This window comes from Lipotes vexillifer, unplaced genomic scaffold, assembly GCF_000442215.2.
Source record: "Lipotes vexillifer unplaced genomic scaffold, Lipotes_vexillifer_v1.1 scaffold680, whole genome shotgun sequence".
Lineage (NCBI taxonomy): Eukaryota > Metazoa > Chordata > Mammalia > Artiodactyla > Lipotidae > Lipotes > Lipotes vexillifer.
In genome coordinates, this window is record NW_006780838.1 from 1,024,344 (window position 1) to 1,043,481 (window position 19,138).

Genomic DNA, 19,138 nt, shown 5'->3' on the forward strand with positions numbered 1-19,138 from the left:
GCTGTAGTCATGGTCAGAAAGGGCTGCTGGAGGGCAGGGTGGAGCCTTGGAAAACAGTCTGGAGCTGCCTGACCCAGTGGGTTGTGCAAGCCCCTCAGGCAAGAACCCCTGCAAATAGTTCCCTCCTAGTTCCCTCCTGCAAATTGGGTGAAGGAAGCAAGACAGCGAAGGCAGTGCTGGCACTGCCCTTCCATCCAGGCCCTGCTAGCAGCTTGCATCTTATTCTCCATATGACTGGTGCTCAACACAACCCTGCTTCCTATTATTAGGACTCAATTTAAAAGGTTTTAAATCTGTGCACAAAAAGACTAAAAAAAAAAAAAAACCACACATCTAGTTTTATAGGCATTTAATAGTTTACCAATTGGTACAATAAGTTTTTTTTTAATATGCAGAAAACATGAATAAATCTTGTTTTACACAGTCTGAGAGCAACAAATCTTACTGTAAAACACAAGAGCAATATTATATACATTCCTTTACTGATTTTTTTAAATTGTGTCAATATCTTCAGTTAACTCTTACAATCTGGGGAACTGTTTTCTCCAATCACCACCTCTGTAACTGTTCATTCGTATGAAATCAACGTTCGCCTTCATGTCAGTGTCAGGATCAACTTCTAACTCGAAGATTGTGTGTTTTGTTTCTACCATCTTCAGAGTGAGCTTTAGGGATGCTTGAAGGATAGGCAGGACAAGAAAGCAGCCACTTACATGATATAGTGGAAAGATAAAAAGGCCAGTTCGGTCCAGTCGTGACTTGTAAATCCAGCATGCCCTCCCCCTCCCCCACTGAAAAAAACCAAAACCTTTTTCACCGATTTCGTACATGTTGCTTCTCTACCAGGTGATTCTTCTTTGCATCATCTAGGTTAGTTAACACACTGGACTTATATACAGCTGGACAGAGAGGAACCATTTTAAGTGCCTTTTCCTTCAACAGTTTTATCTTCAGTTGCTTAAGGATTATCAAGCCACCACTGTCAACAAAACAAAATATCCTTTACTTCTAAATAGTTTTTCTTTAAATAAATTTTTTAAAAAAAACTATTTAATGAGTGATATTATCTGGAAGTTCACAGAGAAACAGAAAGAGGCAAACAGGAGAGCAGGGCACTGACAGTAAGGAGACGGCTTGGTGATCTAGAGCCAAAGCTTCCGAAGGCTACAGCGAGCGCCCACAGCCCTGACGACGTGCTAACACTAGTGAGTTTTAGAGCAGTGCTCTGGGCACACCATTGGTCACACCACAATGGACAAAACAGGACAGTCTCAGTCTCCTAAAGTGCAAGAGGCCATGTCAAAAAGCAACTATTCTCCAAGCCATGTCTAAACCAGTTTCCGTGGCTTGCACTTTCAAGAGTGCAGCTAGGACTTCTTGGGCACGTTATATCAGGGTGGCAATGGAATGTCTGTTTTCACACACACAAAAGGTCAATCATCATCTGAGGATGCAATTCTACCAGCTTTTTATTTCTTAAATAAGTGGCCAATTTGATTGAGACAGTGACAAAGCAGCAGTGAACCTCTAAACCAATCAATAAATTCCTCTACTTACAATCCAAACCAGTAACCTCATCATTGTACTTATCCCAGGCAAGGCACAGGGTTAGACAGCAGACAGAGAAAACGCAGGAAACAGGAAGAAAGGGCATCAACAGGGCAGTGTCAAACAACAGTGCAGGAAACCTCTGCAAATCTGCTTCCGGATTGTGGATGGATCACTCTCCCCACCCCCTTCATTATTCAAACAGGGCTCGTTACACTTGGATCCAGTTGAGGACCATCCCTGAGATTCAACGTTCGCTGCTTCGTAAATGGAGGATGTCTGGTAACTCAACTAAGCAGCAGGCTGTGGCACTCTCCCAATAAGGATGACTTTGTTTACAGAGTGATAGTTTCTCCTTGTCAGTGGAAGTCACTGCAGGCTGCAGGGAAAACCCAGCGACAGTGGCTTTGTTTCCTCCTAAATCGGTACCATTTTTTTTTCCTTTATTGTTCATATCTAGGAGTGATTTCTAGATGTTGTGGCTTACCCTTAAACAATTCGTGTTGCTACATGCTAAAAATGAATTAAAATACAAGACATTTATACATGTACAAACAAATGTTAAAGATGCACCATTTCTATGTATTTATATTTCTTAAAATAGGACAGGAAATAGCAGCAAACAAGAACAAAGATATCTTCCATAGCTTCTGTAGAAAAATCCAGTCAAACAGCTAAGGGGAAACAAAAAAAGACTTCTCAATGTGAGCAGGGTTGTGAGGCAAAATTGTCCTGAAAGTTATTCTACTGTATTTAAGAAATTAGCTTAAGTTGTAATTTTTGTCCTCAAAAATAGCCATTAGTTTTCAAAACACTTCCTTCCAGAGACATCGCTCAGGAATTATTAAAAACAAACAAGCAAACAAACAAAAAGACAAAAGCTAGACATAAAGCTGCTTCTAGTAAATATATGGCCTGTTCTCTCTGTGTGTGTATCTACAGGACATTAACTCTAACCCTTTGTCTTTTTCAGGAACCAAATTTCCACTGAATACTAAAAAGGATGTATTTTTTTTTAAATCACATATTACACAAATGAATAAATGCAATCCAGGATAAATTTCTTTGTTAAACTATCTTTGTTATTTCATTGTTCTGTTAACTTTTCAAATGACCTTCTTTAAAAAAATGTTGGTTAGCTAAGCAATGGGATTATTTATTAATAATCTGCAATGGAATATTGTTTTCAAAGTCATAGATAAAAATTTTCTTAAACCTACTTGTAGTAACTTTGGACCACAATATACAATACATCAGGGATGTGTAAAATGCTCAACAGCCAAACTGGGGGTGGAGGTGGCAGATAACGGAAGTGATTTTCCTTTAGCTGGGAAAAATTCCCACAGAGTCAGGCCTGGTTTTCAGAAGCGTTAGGATCAAAAAGGATTTGTTCTAAAGCACGGTATATTCCACAGCAAGATTTATTCTCTTTATATGTTTTAGCACTTCTTCAAAAACCCAGGACCCGAGGACATGGAGGTTGTATGTGTGTGATATACATACATATACAGACTTATCCACTTACAGATAGGCCCATATACTCATAAACATTTATACATAAACAAAAGGTGAAAACACAGTACATTTTTATGCACGCCCCATTAAACCCTGTCTTTTTATAAACTTGTAAGTTAAACACAGTTCAAATCGATATCAGATTCATGTTGAAAAACAAACTGCTGTATTTCTCCCACTCCCTTTAAATGGGCAACATAACCTTTTCAATATTTCTTTGTCATTATGTTATGCACATTGCACATCCCTAAAAAACATCAAAAACAAATAGTGATTTGTACCATGACACACTCAATGGGGAGATTCAACTCTACCTGGAAGTCACATCACTATACAGTCTAACAGCATGGAGAATACAACTAGAAGTGTGTCTAGTGTGGAAAATAGAAGCTTAGAGTATTACAGTGTTTTTTAAACCTGTTTACAAAGCATTAAGACCCAAATGAAATAAATGATTTGTTATTAGCTGCTGAGATTTTTCTTATTTCAGATTTACAGTCATTTTCTTACATAAATACACCACTAGCCTTTTCTTGACAGGCTGCCAAAACAAATGTATCCTACTGATTTGGCAAATGTGTCATGACAAAAATTCCAATGTGTAATCCCCATTAATTACATAGATGGTTCAGAAGATTCTGAATTGTAGCCTTATTATCTAACATCCTTAAAGAAGATTAAGCACACTTAAGTGATGTTACATAGATACACATTTCAGAAAAAGCCCTAATAACCACCACTTTCCCCCAAATGAGGCCATCAAGTCAGGCACCAACAGATAGCAGAAAGGAAAACAGGAATTAATAATCCAACATAAAATGACACTGTCAACTATTCAGTTTAGTGCCCTAGTTCAATTTATTCAACTTCTGCCTTCTTAGGCCTGGTGTGACCAATGCCAGCCCAGGTTTTTAAACCCTATGGTACTTCTAGACAACGTATGTAAATTTACAGTATACAATTTGGATTCACCATGCATGAATACTTTGTGTGTAACATTTAATAAGCTCAATCTACATCCAGAATAATTTACATGAAAGGACAATATTTATTTAAACAGAGCTCAATGGGGTAACCATGGTATCATCAGAGTGCATCCAGAGGAAACAAGGGAGGAGGGGCCAAATGAAACTCAAATCAACGGCACTCCCACACCTTTACTGTTTGATCTACACTGCCAGTAACCACATATGGTGCCGTCTTATGGAAATCTGAAAGAAAAAGAGAAGGCTTATTTTAAAATCAGACTGAGCCAGATACAATTTTTAATAAGCCACAAAATAAGCACATCCAAGTGCCAGGAATACTCATTCTTTTTCTCTATACAGCCACACATCTACCCCTAGCAGGTATATCAAGCTTATCAACTAGGTAAGGGAAGCTGAGCCTTAATGATTAAATCCTATACTACTAACACCCTAAAAAAATACTTCCCCCACTATCCTCATCCCAACTGAGGCTGAATAAACACTGAATTCTAACAACAAGGACAGCCTCAATGTATCCATTTATTGAACACTTACTATGTTCTAGGCTTAGTACTAATGCTTTATATTCACATTTGATCCTTCTAATGACCCTGTAAGGTTAAGCATTAGCCCTATTCTACTGAGGCTTTACCTTCATTATTAGATCCATCATACCCTAGTGTATTGTATTTTACTTTATTCACTATCTTAAATTCTAGATTCAGGTCCAGATGATACTGAGGATGTTTATTAAGTGTAAATACAGTTCCCTGAGTTTACAATAGTATATATCTGCCAGAGTAAAAAGGCTGAGTAAGATTCCCTCTGAGAAACTTAAAAACTAGTAGGGAAGAAAAATTACCCATCATAGTGCTCAGTAAGCATCCTCTTCATAATTCTAGTTTCCAAACCAATGTTGTGCAATGGAGAAAATAATTTTTTTTTTTATTATAAGGCTGATGATGGAAAGAGAGAGTTAAGAAAGGAGAATTTAAAACAAATGGCAGGAATCCATAAAGTTTTTAACCTGTCTTCTCTATTCTGCCCTGAAAGAACATGTTCATTTCTTACCTGGAAACATCCCCATGGTTACATAAAACTGTTAGGGTCTAGCACCCCAAAACCAAACTGCTCAGAAACCTTGTAACTTGTACATACCCAAGGAGGTAACAAAGTGTTCATGCGCATTGAGGGTCTTCATGCATCGCTTGTTCTTGTAATCCCACACACGCAGGGTCTTGTCATCAGCGCAACTCAAGATAAACTTCCCCCCAGAATGGAACAGAACTCCACGTACCCAGTTATCATGACCCACCTTAAAAACAAAGAGGTATTTGACTTAATAAAGGGATAAATAGTTTAAAAAGCATCTACGAAAACAGTAATGTCATTACTCAAAGTGGATTGGAACTACATACACTAAAAACGTCAATGCCAAAAAAGACAAAAGGGGAAAAAGTCTAAGGAATTCTGGATTAAAAGAAAGTGGAAACTAACAATATATGACCAGTAAATGCAACATATAATACTTGATTGGCTCCTGGACAGAGGCTAAAATAAAGTTATAAAGGACACTACTGGGGTAAATGGGGAAAATTTAAATACGTAGTGTATTAATGTTAATTTCTTCAGTGTGATAACTTTATTATGGTTATATAGAATACCCCTTGTTTTTAGGGGATACATGTTAAAATATCAGGGGTCAAGTGTCATGATGTCTACAAGTAACTTTCAAACTGTTCAGCAAAATCTACATACACACACATAGAGAAAAGAAAATGTTGACAACTGGCGACTCTAGGTGAAGGATATACAGGTATTTACTGCATATCTTTATTCATCCATTCATCTATCTATATCCCCTGTCCAGCAGTTTCATTTCTTGCAATCCTAAGAAATAATTAAGAATGTGTCTAGATGACTTGGTTAGCGAAGACGTTCAGCAAAGCACTGTATGTAATGTGTATCTAATGATATGAGCAACTGCCACATACCTTCTAAATTACGTACGGTATACCATTTTTACATAGAAAAACCGCCACCCTATTCATCTACATAGTAATTTAAGAAAAAGGTTTAGAACTGCACAGTCCAACAGGGTAGCCATTAGTCACATGTGGCTATTTAAATATAAACTAAAATTAAATACAATCAACAATTCAGTCTTTCAGTCTCACTAGCCACATTTCAAGAGCTCAACAGCTGCCCGTGGCTAGTCGCTACCATGCTGGATAGTGTAGACACAGAATATCATCACAGAAAGCTCTACTGGACAGCTCTAGTCTACGAAAATACACTTGGTAGGTGTTATTAGGTATGGTAAAGTGATCTGAGGGTGATTTTTATTTTCTTTTAACTTTTCTGTTTATTTCTCAAATTTTCTAAAATGTAAATAGCTATATTGCTTTTGTAAAAGAAGCTCCCTCCCAAAGAGCTAAAAAAAGAAAAAGAAAAGAGACAACCAAGGTGACATATCTTTTGCCTTGGTTTACTTTTTTTGCCTTTGCCCTTACTTAAAAAAATACTTTGTTGGGCTTCCCTGGTAGTGCAGTGGTTGAGAGTCCGCCTGCTGACGCAGGGGACACGGGAAGATCCCACGTGCCGCGGAGCGGCTGTGCCCGTGAGCCATGGCCGCTGAGCCTACTCTCCGCAATGGGAGAGGCCACAACGGTGAGAGGCCGGCGTGCCGCAAGAAAACAAAACAAAACAAAACAAAAACTCTGTTATCTGTAAAAGCAACCAATCACTGGAGTTGTAGAAGCTTCAACAAAAATCAAATCACGTTTCTTGCGGCCACACCAAAATAAAGCAGAAAAAAGAATCCTCCTTCAGTTGAAAAACAGGAGCCAGAAAGCTCCAGGGAAATTAATGGTGACCTGTGTTGTTACAGAAGAGAGCACGTGCTTTCTGATTTTTAAATGTAGATCATGTTTTCTAACAGCAACATAGTATACCTGAACTCAGCTCAGAACACTAAGAGGAGAGTTTAATTTTCTAATCAGTTCTTGATGATACTTCCATATGTGTCTATCATATGCTACAGAGAGACAATCACTTCAAGGTATGATTAGCACTTAAAGAATCTCTAAACCAACGTGGATACCAAATTAGAAAAACTGCTACTGGATTAATGTCCACAGATCCCCTACTATCATTTATATATCCTCATACTAAAATCTAGATGAAATAGGCTCCTAAATGAAATAAACATTTCCAAGTCATAAAGCTAACACCATTAATTTCAGAATGATAAAATAAACCAAATGAACTCCAACATGCAAATATATAGGTAATAATTAAAAGGATTCATATTAAAATTAAATATAATGAAATCAAAAAGCAAACAGCTTCAAAAAATGAATGAGCCTGTAATATTACTGTTTCCCCTCCGCAGGAGATGTCACATAATTTTTATGTTTTTTGTTTTTGTTTTTTTGCAGTACACGGGCCTCTCGCTGTTGTGGCCTCTCCCGTTGCGGAGCACAGGCTCCGGACGCGCAGGCTCAGCGGCCATGGCTCACGGGCCCAGCCTCTCCACAGCATGTGGGATCCTCCCGGACTGGGGCACGAACCCGTGTCCCCTGCATCGGCAAGCGGACTCTCAACCACTGCGCCACCAGGGAAGCCCTCACATAATTTTTAGAGGTACAGTGGCTAGACTCTCCCTCCTAGCACTGACTGGCTTTGCAGACCCTTTGTATAACATAATATTCTACAGGAATGAGCTCCATATCACTGCAACCATGGACTTAACGACAACAAGAAGTCTATTTATAAAGAAGTTATTTTAAAACCTCAAATAATTCAGATTATTTAATAAGATATCACAAGGCATCTGACCCAAAAAGATATGCACACAGTAAAAATGCGAAAGCAGCAGTAAGATTATGCAGACTCACAAGGGTCATAAGGCACATGCCAGTACTGACGTCCCACATCTTGATAGTCTTGTCTCTGGATCCAGACAGTAAGAATGGTCCAGGCTTGCCACTTTTTTTAGTCTATAGAAAACATATAAAAATTAAGTTTCTGAGGCAAGAAGTTAGGTAAGGACTTTAAATGACAACTACCTAGCAATGATCTATATTTCTAATTTTGTAAAAACCATTTTCTGACAATAATAAAAATTGTATCTATTCAAGGTATACAACTTCATGTTCTGAGACATGTATACACTGTAGAATGGTTACTACAATCAAGCTAATTAATGTAACTATCACCTCACAAAATTACGTTTTTGTGTGTGTGATGAGAACACTGGAGATCTACCCTCTTAGCAAATTTGAAGTATACAATACAGTACTGTTAACTATAGTCACCATGCTGTACATCAGATATCCAGGACTTATTCATCTTGTTTTTCTCTACTGAAATACAGAAGTCTTTTGACATACCTAGGTTACACAGGAAGGACCTAGATAATATAAAAGTAGAAAATTTCCACTTAGATTAGGATTCAGTTTCTACAACACCACTGGATGGTAAATTTACTGCTCAAGACTTCTGTAATCACGAAAAATTTAAAAACTATTTAATTTATCGTTTACATAAAGTCCAACCACAACGAATTTATGACATATGGTACATAAACACCACCAGGTGGCAGTAAAAAAAAAAAAAAAATCTGAAAATGCAACCAAGCCAGCCAACTAGAAAGAGATTACAATAGACGATTCATTTTGAAAAATAACTGGGGGGTGGAGGGATGGGGAATCCTCCTTCATTTATTAAAATGTAATTTTAAAAAACCCATGATAGGAACCTCTCTATAAAAAAGAAATGTGAAAGAAAAAAAAAAAAGAAATGTGGTCAATTTTGGCTCATACAACTTATTCACAGAATTAATTATTCTGTAATTTTAAGGTAATAATTACAAAGAATGAAATCATGAAGAGCACAAATTAAGAATCATGAAAAAATAATATAACTCCAGATTCAGCTAGTGTTTCTAATGATCAAGAGTATCAGAGGCCTCCATATAAAATATTCTTCATTTAAAACAAATATTTAAATGCTGAACTGCATTTCACCATAAATTTATAAATAATTATGTTCATTAAGGAACACTATTCTTCTAAAAGATAACTTTAACCTCTCCCATAAGTTTTATTTTTTGCATTGGTATACTCTTATAACAATGACATTTCTGACTAATTTAAATGACCACTTTTACTCTTCAGGAGAACCCCCATCCCAGCACACATCAAGGGTCAGCTGACAGCAACAGTAACCACTAGTTAAAAAATATAAACACATCTATCTGCAAGTTGGAACAGTAAAGAGTTTCAAGATTCAGAATTCTGGGATGCAGATTTTTAAATGCATTAATGGCATGAAATAGAGAATCAGGAAGGTTATTTAAAGTTCTGAGATACTAGCAACAAAATCATGAAATAACATATAAATCATACAGTACCTCAGATCCTGTTGCTTCAGAGATGCAAGAATAGGAGCTTTCTGGAGCCCAGGAAATGCATTCTACCACATGCTCATGTTCTCGAAGCTCAGCCTTGCATTCCTTTGTTGCTACGACCCACACGCGCACAGTCTGGTCGTTGGAACAACTGGCTATCAGAGTGCCATCTTGATTTGGCCGCACCATACGTACCCATTCTCTGTGTCCTGTGAATGTCTTCACACAGTAGCTATCAAAGTAAGTAATAGTTTGCATCGTGAATGGCAATCATTGGGACCCTTCCCAGAAGTGATACAAAACTAGCTATGCACTGGAATGAAGAGAATGGCATCATATGCAAGTCAACAGAATACACGTACATTCCTGGTTAATAAAAGATGGGGACAGGCTGGAAAGTCAAACATCAGTTAAAATAAGCTGATGGAAGTATCATTAAGGAGCTAACCAAATCAAAATCTACAAGGTGAAAAATAGAGAGAAATAAAATCTTTTAACTAAGCACACACAGTAAACCTAACAAAAATATTTCTAGCCATGTTGGGGAAAAGGCATGCTCTTACTAATCTGGACAAAACCAGTAGGTTAAGGTTTTATTATAACAATCATGTAATTCTAAGCACAACCAAATTAAGCCTAATAGGGGCATACCTGCACAAATGTTATTTACATTTTAATTCAACCCAGAGAGATAACCTAAAAGAAGATCACAGAGAAAATAAGCCATTACACAGAAAATGGCTCTCAAGGATATAGTTTCTTTCATAATTTCTGTTCCTTTTGGACAGACATTTAGAGATTGAAACTTAAGTTTTAAAATATAACTGTCATGGTGATCATTCTGGGTTACAGCCAAATTTACTGGAACAATCAGAATATAATTTTGGGATTTTTGTTGAATATTATCTCTTTAAGCTGACGCCTTTTCAACTAAATCTACTTACCCAGTTTGCACTTCCCACATTTTTATAGTTTTATCCCTTGAGGCAGATACTATATGATCTCCATTGGGCATGATGGCTACTGAAGAAACATTGTGGTCATGGCCTAAAACACAAAACACAGTAACATATTAAGTGATATATCATCAAGAGCAATTAAACCTCAGTTCACCATGAGATTTCATCATGGGACTTCAAATATCACAGCAACTTTAAATACAATGGAGTTTTATATAAATTTGATAAGAAACCTGGATTTACACAAAAAAAGTTAAGGGATTAATAACAATAAAATAATCCACAATGAAACAAGCAGCCAGCTCAATTTATAATTACATTTCAACCTGTACAACTGTTTTAAAATCACACGGAATCAGTATCATCAGCATTTGAATATATTAATACACTGAATGTTTAGGAACACTAAAAAAACACAAAATTTTCCATGTTTGTTATTCTAAGATATAAGATAGAAATAAGATTTACAGAGATGAACAGAATGGGTAAGAAAAATGGGGATTTGGTTCCATATTTAAAATAGTTGTTAAAAATGATTTTTGTTGTTGTTGATATTCATAGGGGTAAAAAAAATAAAATGCATTATTCACAATGCTAGTTAGCTATCCTTTGCAAAAAAAGCCTCAGAGAATCCTCATAAGTATCACATTATTTTAAGGAACATATAATGGTTGGAAAGAACTCTTTAAGTTAGAGCAATAAGATACAGGCTACTTAGAGAAACAAATACAGATTTTACAAAAGGATTCAACAGAACTCCCTTGATCTGTAAGCTTCCCTAATGCACTTAATTTGGGGGAGTGGGGCGGGGGAGCATACCATTCAAATTACACCATCTGTGTAGTCACACAGCTTACTCAAGTGCTAACGTCATTGGATAATAATTTAAAAAATTTTTTTATTAACATAGTATGTTTTCCTTAAATAAAACCCAAACATTCATATTTCATCATGTTTAAAAAAACAACAAAAATCCTTATTTAGTGAGCACCTCCTATGTACCAGGTACTAAATCAGATGATTTGAGTATACAATCTCATTTTATCCTCACAACAACCCTATGACTTCAATTCTTAATTCAATACTTAAGTATTATTCATCTTATAGATTAGAGCTTACAATTTCCTAATGCCGTTAAGTAAACAAGTAGGACTCGGAACCCAGATATCTGATTCCAAAGCCCATGCTCTTTCCATAAAGCCAAACTGCTTCAGAAAACAGTCTCCATGACAAGGGCTGGGAAAACAACTTAACAATGAGACTATAGTATATGTGGAATATTAAAAAGTAAGCAAAGGAATATGGGTTCCAGCTTTTACTACATCTACTCTCTCTGACTTCAGTTTCCCAACTGCAAAACATGAGAAACAACAATAAAACAACCCCAATAAATTCATTTTCTCTTCTTCTCAAGAACAGATAGATGTCCTAGCAGTTTTTCTCATTCAAAAATATTTGTGAAAACAAATATTTTATAACCACTAAGAGATACTTAAAACCTCATAACAGAAAACAACTCTCAATTACCATGATTATCCATGGATTAGCTACATCATATGCTCCTCCACTATAGACAATAAGAATTGAACGTAGGGACCCAGTTGATTGCATGACTGATTTGACCAATAACAGAGTGATGTGAGTAACAAACAAACAAACAAAAGAACATAGTCTGTTCTAGAACCATTAAGATTTCTGTGTTTGACTACTGTTACACTGTAAAATTAAAACCTAGTAAAGAGTAAAAAAAAGAATGGAATGTAGGAAACTTGCACACTGTTAGAAAACATTATCCTTCTCTCTGGAATACCATGTTAGAAACCAATATCAAAATGCTATCCTCCACCCCTTACCATGCATGGTTCTGATGCATTCGAAGCCCTGAAAATCCCAGAGTTTAATGGTCATATCCGCAGAACATGAAGCCAGAAGCTTGCCACTATGGTCAAATGAAATATCCTGTACAGAGTCTGTATGCCCCTTAAGAGTTCGTTCAAAATCTCCAGTCTCATAATCCCACACCTGTCAAGTGAACAGAAAATTGGTTAGCATCATATCACTCCTTTCTCAGTTCACATCTGCACTCGGCAGGCCAGTCTGGCACTATACTGACTAACTGAACAAGTAACAAAGGGTAATTCTCTTAGAAACAGCACACCTTCAAGTATAAATTGGACTTCTCTCTATAGAGAAAATCGATTATTAAATAGACCTCTAAAACCACATTTACTAAGCATCTACCATATATCTAACCATGCTAGTGATTAGGTATATAATGCAACAGGACAGAGTCCCATCCCAGTCTGACAGCAGGCAACAGACATGTTAAAAAGTAAATATAAGTACCGAAAAAAAAAAAAGGGTTTCAGAGGCCTATGACATGAATTTATATGTAGAATATTAGGGGAATGATAAAGGAGTATTCAATTCTACTAGACAAGCAAAGCTCAGACATCTAAGAGGCCAAGGAAAGACTTCACAAGATGTAACTATCCTTAAATAGCAGATTTACAGAAGCATATGTCATTATGATATAAAAACACTGAGCCACAGTCACATTCTTAAAGATAATTTTTCTAAAAAAACAAAAATAAGCTGTCAAGAATAATTACTATTAGAAACAGATCTCAAGAACATACTAAACTTCTATCCTGGTGGCCAAATACTAGTCTGAAGTTAAGTCTTTAACCAACACTAATTACATGCTCTAAAATCAAGTGACTGATTTCATTTTTTCCATAGTAAGTTCAAATGTATCTGGGGTAGAGTGTATTTCACCCAATTTAGAGAAACTTAGAAAATGTATTTTGAAAATATGGAAACAATCTAAACATCCAATATTAGGGAAATGGCTACGCAGATATAAAATTTGCTACTGTAAGGAATTTATGGCATGTATACAATAATGTTATATAAAAAAGACACAAAATTACACACGATTACAACTACGTTAAAAAATGCACATAAGAAAAATAAACTATCCTCTAAAAACATTACTTTTACAGTAAACTTACATAGCCTTCCCAAAATAAACATATTAAAATTTTACCATTTAAATGTTCAAGTATTTCTACATGGAAGTGATTACTGTATGTTTAGTTTTGTTCATATTTTGTTAGATGTATCTTGAAGCCCTCTGGAGTTTTTTGATGCTACTCTGGCATTTTTAAATTTCGATTTTCAATTATTCTAGTTTATAGAAATACAATTACTTTTTATATATTGACCTTGTATCCTGTGATTCTGTTACACTGTCATAATTCCAGCAAGTTTTTGTAGATTCTTTGGGATTTTCTATATAGAAGATCATGTTGTCTGCAAATAAAGGCAAGTTCCATTCTTTCCTTTCCAATCTATATGCCTTGTATTTCTTCTTCTTTACTGCACTGGCTAGGCACTCTAATACAAAGGTGAATTTAAGTGGTTGAGACTGGTCATCCTGGCCCTGATTCCTGAACTCAGGGGGGAAGCATTGCTTTCCACCATTAAGTATTACGTCCAGTCTAGGTTTTCCAGATAGCTTTACCTTTTATCAGGCTGAGGAAGCTCCCTTCCCAGCTTGTTGAGAGTTTTTATCATGAATGGATGTTGGAATTTTGTCAAATGCTTTTCCTGAACCTACTATGTTTTTTTTGTTGATATGGTATATCACACTGATTTTCAAATGTGGAACCAATCTTGCATTCTGGAATAAACCCTATTTGCTATGACATATTAACTGTCCTTTTTATGAACTGCTGGATTCAATTTGCTTATAATTTGTTAAGGATTTTGCATTTGTGTTCATAAATGGTATTATATCGGTCTATAGTTTTCTTTTTTTTTTTGTAATATCTTTACTCATTTTGATATCTAGTCGTTTCATTTCAACACCAAGAGTTCAGATGAATACTTTACATACTGAAAATAAATAAGGTGTGACCTTGAAGTTCACTTCCATTTAATTTTCTTTCCATGCATTCATTAAAGAACACTGATGCATTTTCCTCTAAAATAAATATACCCAGAATATGAACTGTGTCTCTTCATAAATGGTAAGCAAACAGAGCATTTTAGTGTTTATAAATGTCAGGAATTAATGAGAATTTTTTCTTTACTTGATATTTACCTTTTGTATGATTATAAAATAAATGCTCATGATAAAAAATATAATGTACTGATATAAAGGCAATAAAAAATATCCATTATCCTACCAATGGCATAGTTTTTCCATTTTTTCTATGCTCCTTTTAAAAAAGTATGGTGACCGTGTATACTTCATTATCCTGTTTCTCCCTCTGCATCTTATCATAAGGATTTCTCCATGCCATTAAAAACTTATTAGCAAACATTCTTTTAAAAGTAATTCCTAATATTTTCTAAACAAAAGGAAAAACTTTTTCATTATTATAGAAAACATTATAGTGAAAACCTTTGAGTAGTGAAAAATATCTGTCCTCATTCTGCAATAGTTATAGGTCAGACAGTGATGGTGAAGAAGAATTTTGAGTCAGAAAGCGTAAGCTTTCTAGCCCTTCACATATTCTGCTAAATTGTTCTCCGATAAGATTGTATCAAATGTAATGAGAATGCTTACTTCATCAAATTCTTATCACCTCTGGGAATTCTCATTTAAAAAGTAAAATATCTTGGCAGATTGATATATATTTTAACCTGCATTTCTTCTTCTATTAGTAGTGACGCCAAAGCTCTACTGTTGTTGGTTAGCCACTTTTTCTTCCTCTGAATTGTCTGTTCATGTCCTATAGTCCATTTTTCTGTTGAGATGTTACTGTTTTCCATATTTGTTTGAACTCTATATATTAAAGTTGGCAATCCTTGATCTGCTTTATTAGTTGAACGTACTTTTCAGTTTTGTTTGCTGTTCATTTTTCTTAACATTTAAGAACTAATTCTAAATGACAACCAGAAATAATGTTTCAAAAATTTAAATGTCGCAATTAAAAAGTCATGAGCTATTCCAAATATCCATCCTCTATCATTTTTCTTAAATTATTGTAGTTCAAATGTTGATAATGTAAATGAATGACTCTAAAAGGAACGTGTTATATTTACTAGATGCACAAGAGAAATTATATAATAAAATTTTAATTTTGTTATAACTATAACATTGTCTACAGTTTATTGGGGACTTACCATCCATCCACCAAATACTGTACTGTTATATACACTATGTATACATTACTTCATTTTAAGCAAAAGAATCTTACAGTTTTTTTTTTTTTTTTTGAGGTACGCGGGCCTCTCACTGTTGTGGCCTCTCCCGTTGCGGAGCACAGGCTCCAGACGCGCAGGCTCAGCGGATATGGCTCACGGGCCCAGCTGCTCCGCGGCATGTGGAATCTTCCCGGACCGGGGCACGAACCCACGTCCCCTGCATCAGCAGGCAGACTCTCAACCACTGCGCCACCAGGGAAGCCCTTATAGATATTTTTAATCCCCCTTCCAACAAATGAGAAATTTGAACCTTAAACATATCAAGCACTTTGCCCAAGATAGTCACAAAATTACAGAAAATTCTGTCTCTGTGTGCTCCTTTAAGTTTTTTGGAAGGTAGTTCTGTCACAATCATCATTTAGGAATCCCCTAGCTTTACTGTAATTGAAGAATGAAAACCACTGGTAGAAACAGGTTTCTTTTCATTCCACAAAATACCCAACGAAATGAGAAAGACTTATGTATAAAATAGAACAGTATTACTTAAGATAGTAGATGACTGGAAATAAAAATCCATTGGAAGATTTGTTAATGGTGTTGAGACACTGCTGACACTGAGTACTCCTTCAGTATTTTAAGCAGTTTCCATGTATTATTTAATCTCCCCCAAAGTCCTGTGACACAGGTACTAATTATCTTCATTTTAGAGATGAGAAAAGAGAAGTACAAAAAGTTAATTTGCTCATATCACATAAATCATTAAGTGGGGGGGGGGGTCAGAATTTGAACCCAGAGCTTGTGCTCTTGACCAGTAACTACTCTATAAAGTCTCCACATATAAGTAAAAAGATCAGTTTAAAATCATTAAAAATGATGATTCATTAGAAACAAAGAAAAGTATTTCTAAAATAAGTTTAATCAAAGGAGGAAGCAAAACTAAATACAAATGATTTTCGTATGTGTGCACATTAAAGACTAAATGGAAGGGAGAACTTTTACTAATTGTTGACATACATGGTATGGTTATAGATAAAACTTTTAAAACTTCCATTTGTAATATTTTAAAGTTGAACCAATAGCTAATTTTAAGATGGCATATTAGCAGTTTTATTTACGCTTTTAGACCACTGCTGCAAAATCAATAGTTAAGACTGAGTTTTCCATCTATTTGATAAATCTACCTTTACCCCCATGCTTCATGACAGCAGTGCAGTTTTTAGTAGACAAGACCATCGTGAAATTAATAAACTAAACACATGTCTACATAATTTAAAAGACAGCAATATATTAGTGTATTAGGCAATCATCTCAGCCTACAGAAATGTGTAATGCAAATAGAATTTAAGACTCTCTTCCAATTACTTTGCAGCCCGACCCATGGATCACCAACCCACAGGATGAAAGTAAGCCACTGATTTAGAAACTAAAGAATCCACAAAAGGAAAACATACAATCATGTTTAAAGAACAGGTTAAGTATATATATTTAAGTCATGCCTGCGTTTTATGCTGACTGCTGCTATGTGATAAATACAATCTTAGCAATCTACTCACATTTTCTTATTTATACCTCTACAAATGAAACTTAAAATCTAGAACTTAGGGGCTTCCCTGGTGGCGCAGTGGTTGAGAGTCTGCCTGCCGATGCAGTTCTGTCACAATCATCATTTAGGAATCCCCTAGCTTTACTGTAATTGAAGAATGAAAACCACTGGTAGAAACAGGTTTCTTTTCATTCCACAAAATACCCAACGAAATGAGAAAGACTTATGTATAAAATAGAACAGTATTACTTAAGATAGTAGATGACTGGAAATAAAAATCCATTGGAAGATTTGTTAATGGTGTTGAGACACTGCTGACACTGAGTACTCCTTCAGTATTTTAAGCAGTTTCCATGTATTATTTAATCTCCCCCAAAGTCCTGTGACACAGGTACTAATTATCTTCATTTTAGAGATGAGAAAAGAGAAGTACAAAAAGTTAATTTGCTCATATCACATAAATCATTAAGGGGGGGGGGGGGTCAGAATTTGAACCCAGAGCTTGTGCTCTTGACCAGTAACTACTCTATAAAGTCTCCACATATAAGTAAAAAGATCAGTTTAAAATCATTAAAAATGATGATTCATTAGAAACAAAGAAAAGTATTTCTAAAATAAGTTTAATCAAAGGAGGAAGCAAAACTAAATACAAATGATTTTCGTATGTGTGCACATTAAAGACTAAATGGAAGGGAGAACTTTTACTAATTGTTGACATACATGGTATGGTTATAGATAAAACTTTTAAAACTTCCATTTGTAATATTTTAAAGTTGAACCAATAGCTAATTTTAAGATGGCATATTAGCAGTTTTATTTACGCTTTTAGACCACTGCTGCAAAATCAATAGTTAAGACTGAGTTTTCCATCTATTTGATAAATCTACCTTTACCCCCATGCTTCATGACAGCAGTGCAGTTTTTAGTAGACAAGACCATCGTGAAATTAATAAACTAAACACATGTCTACATAATTTAAAAGACAGCAATATATTAGTGTATTAGGCAATCATCTCAGCCTACAGAAATGTGTAATGCAAATAGAATTTAAGACTCTCTTCCAATTACTTTGCAGCCCGACCCATGGATCACCAACCCACAGGATGAAAGTAAGCCACTGATTTAGAAACTAAAGAATCCACAAAAGGAAAACATACAATCATGTTTAAAGAACAGGTTAAGTATATATATTTAAGTCATGCCTGCGTTTTATGCTGACTGCTGCTATGTGATAAATACAATCTTAGCAATCTACTCACATTTTCTTATTTATACCTCTACAAATGAAACTTAAAATCTAGAACTTAGGGGCTTCCCTGGTGGCGCAGTGGTTGAGAGTCTGCCTGCCGATGCAGGGGACACGGGTTTGTGCCCCGGTCCGGGAAGATCCCACGCTGGGTCCGTGAGCCATGGCCACTGAGCCTGCGTGTCCGGAGCCTGTGCTCCGCAATGGGAGAGGCCACAACAGCGAGAGGCCCGCGTACCGCAAAAAAAAAAAAAAAAAAAAAAAAAAATCTACAACTTAATCTGAAATAAGCTTTAGATAGAGAAACCTACTTAAATTTTTAAAACTACATTTTACTTATCTTTCTGTACATGGTTTATACAACTATCAATGTACTGTGTCTGAATCAAAGGAAATTATAAAAACTTTTTTCCTGATTAAAAAATATTAAAATGTATATGCTTATCATGAAAATTTTAAAAAATGAGAGAAATAAATAACTTATAGAATGGAAAGCTGCTACATTTCCATACCCCTAGAGAGAATTACTGTTTAGTTTGGAATCAAAACCATCAAGGAGAGTGCAATTTAAATAAATCCTCTATTGAATTTTTTTGTGGAAGATATTCACCCCCGGAATTACTAGTTTTGTAATCCTGTATTTTCATCTATCACCTCTGCTAATAAGTAAGGCACATACTTATACTTTAATTCTTTAAGAACAGAAGTTATTCGAGCACTGGGTGACCTATATTTGTCCAATGTTACATTAGTGACACCCAATTTTCTCAAAGTCATCAGTGAACTTAT

The 19,138-nt window shown here is 35.5% G+C and overlaps 1 protein-coding gene across 2 annotated transcripts in view; it reads right to left on the reverse strand.

Annotated features, from left to right (window-relative positions):
• Window positions 1-334: 334 nt before the first annotated feature.
• Window positions 335-19,138, reverse strand: part of PAFAH1B1 (platelet activating factor acetylhydrolase 1b regulatory subunit 1) — an 82,962-nt gene continuing 64,158 nt past the window's right edge. For both annotated transcript variants that reach the window (XM_007454190.1, XM_007454191.1), the window contains exons 6-11: window positions 12,257-12,425; window positions 10,389-10,491; window positions 9,448-9,676; window positions 7,931-8,032; window positions 5,190-5,346; window positions 335-4,274 (exon numbers count right to left, since the gene is read on the reverse strand). In XM_007454190.1, coding sequence (XP_007454252.1) covers window positions 4,201-4,274; window positions 5,190-5,346; window positions 7,931-8,032; window positions 9,448-9,676; window positions 10,389-10,491; window positions 12,257-12,425 — 834 coding nt within the window. In that variant the 3' untranslated portion in view covers window positions 335-4,200. The remainder of the gene's footprint in view (window positions 4,275-5,189; window positions 5,347-7,930; window positions 8,033-9,447; window positions 9,677-10,388; window positions 10,492-12,256; window positions 12,426-19,138) is intronic.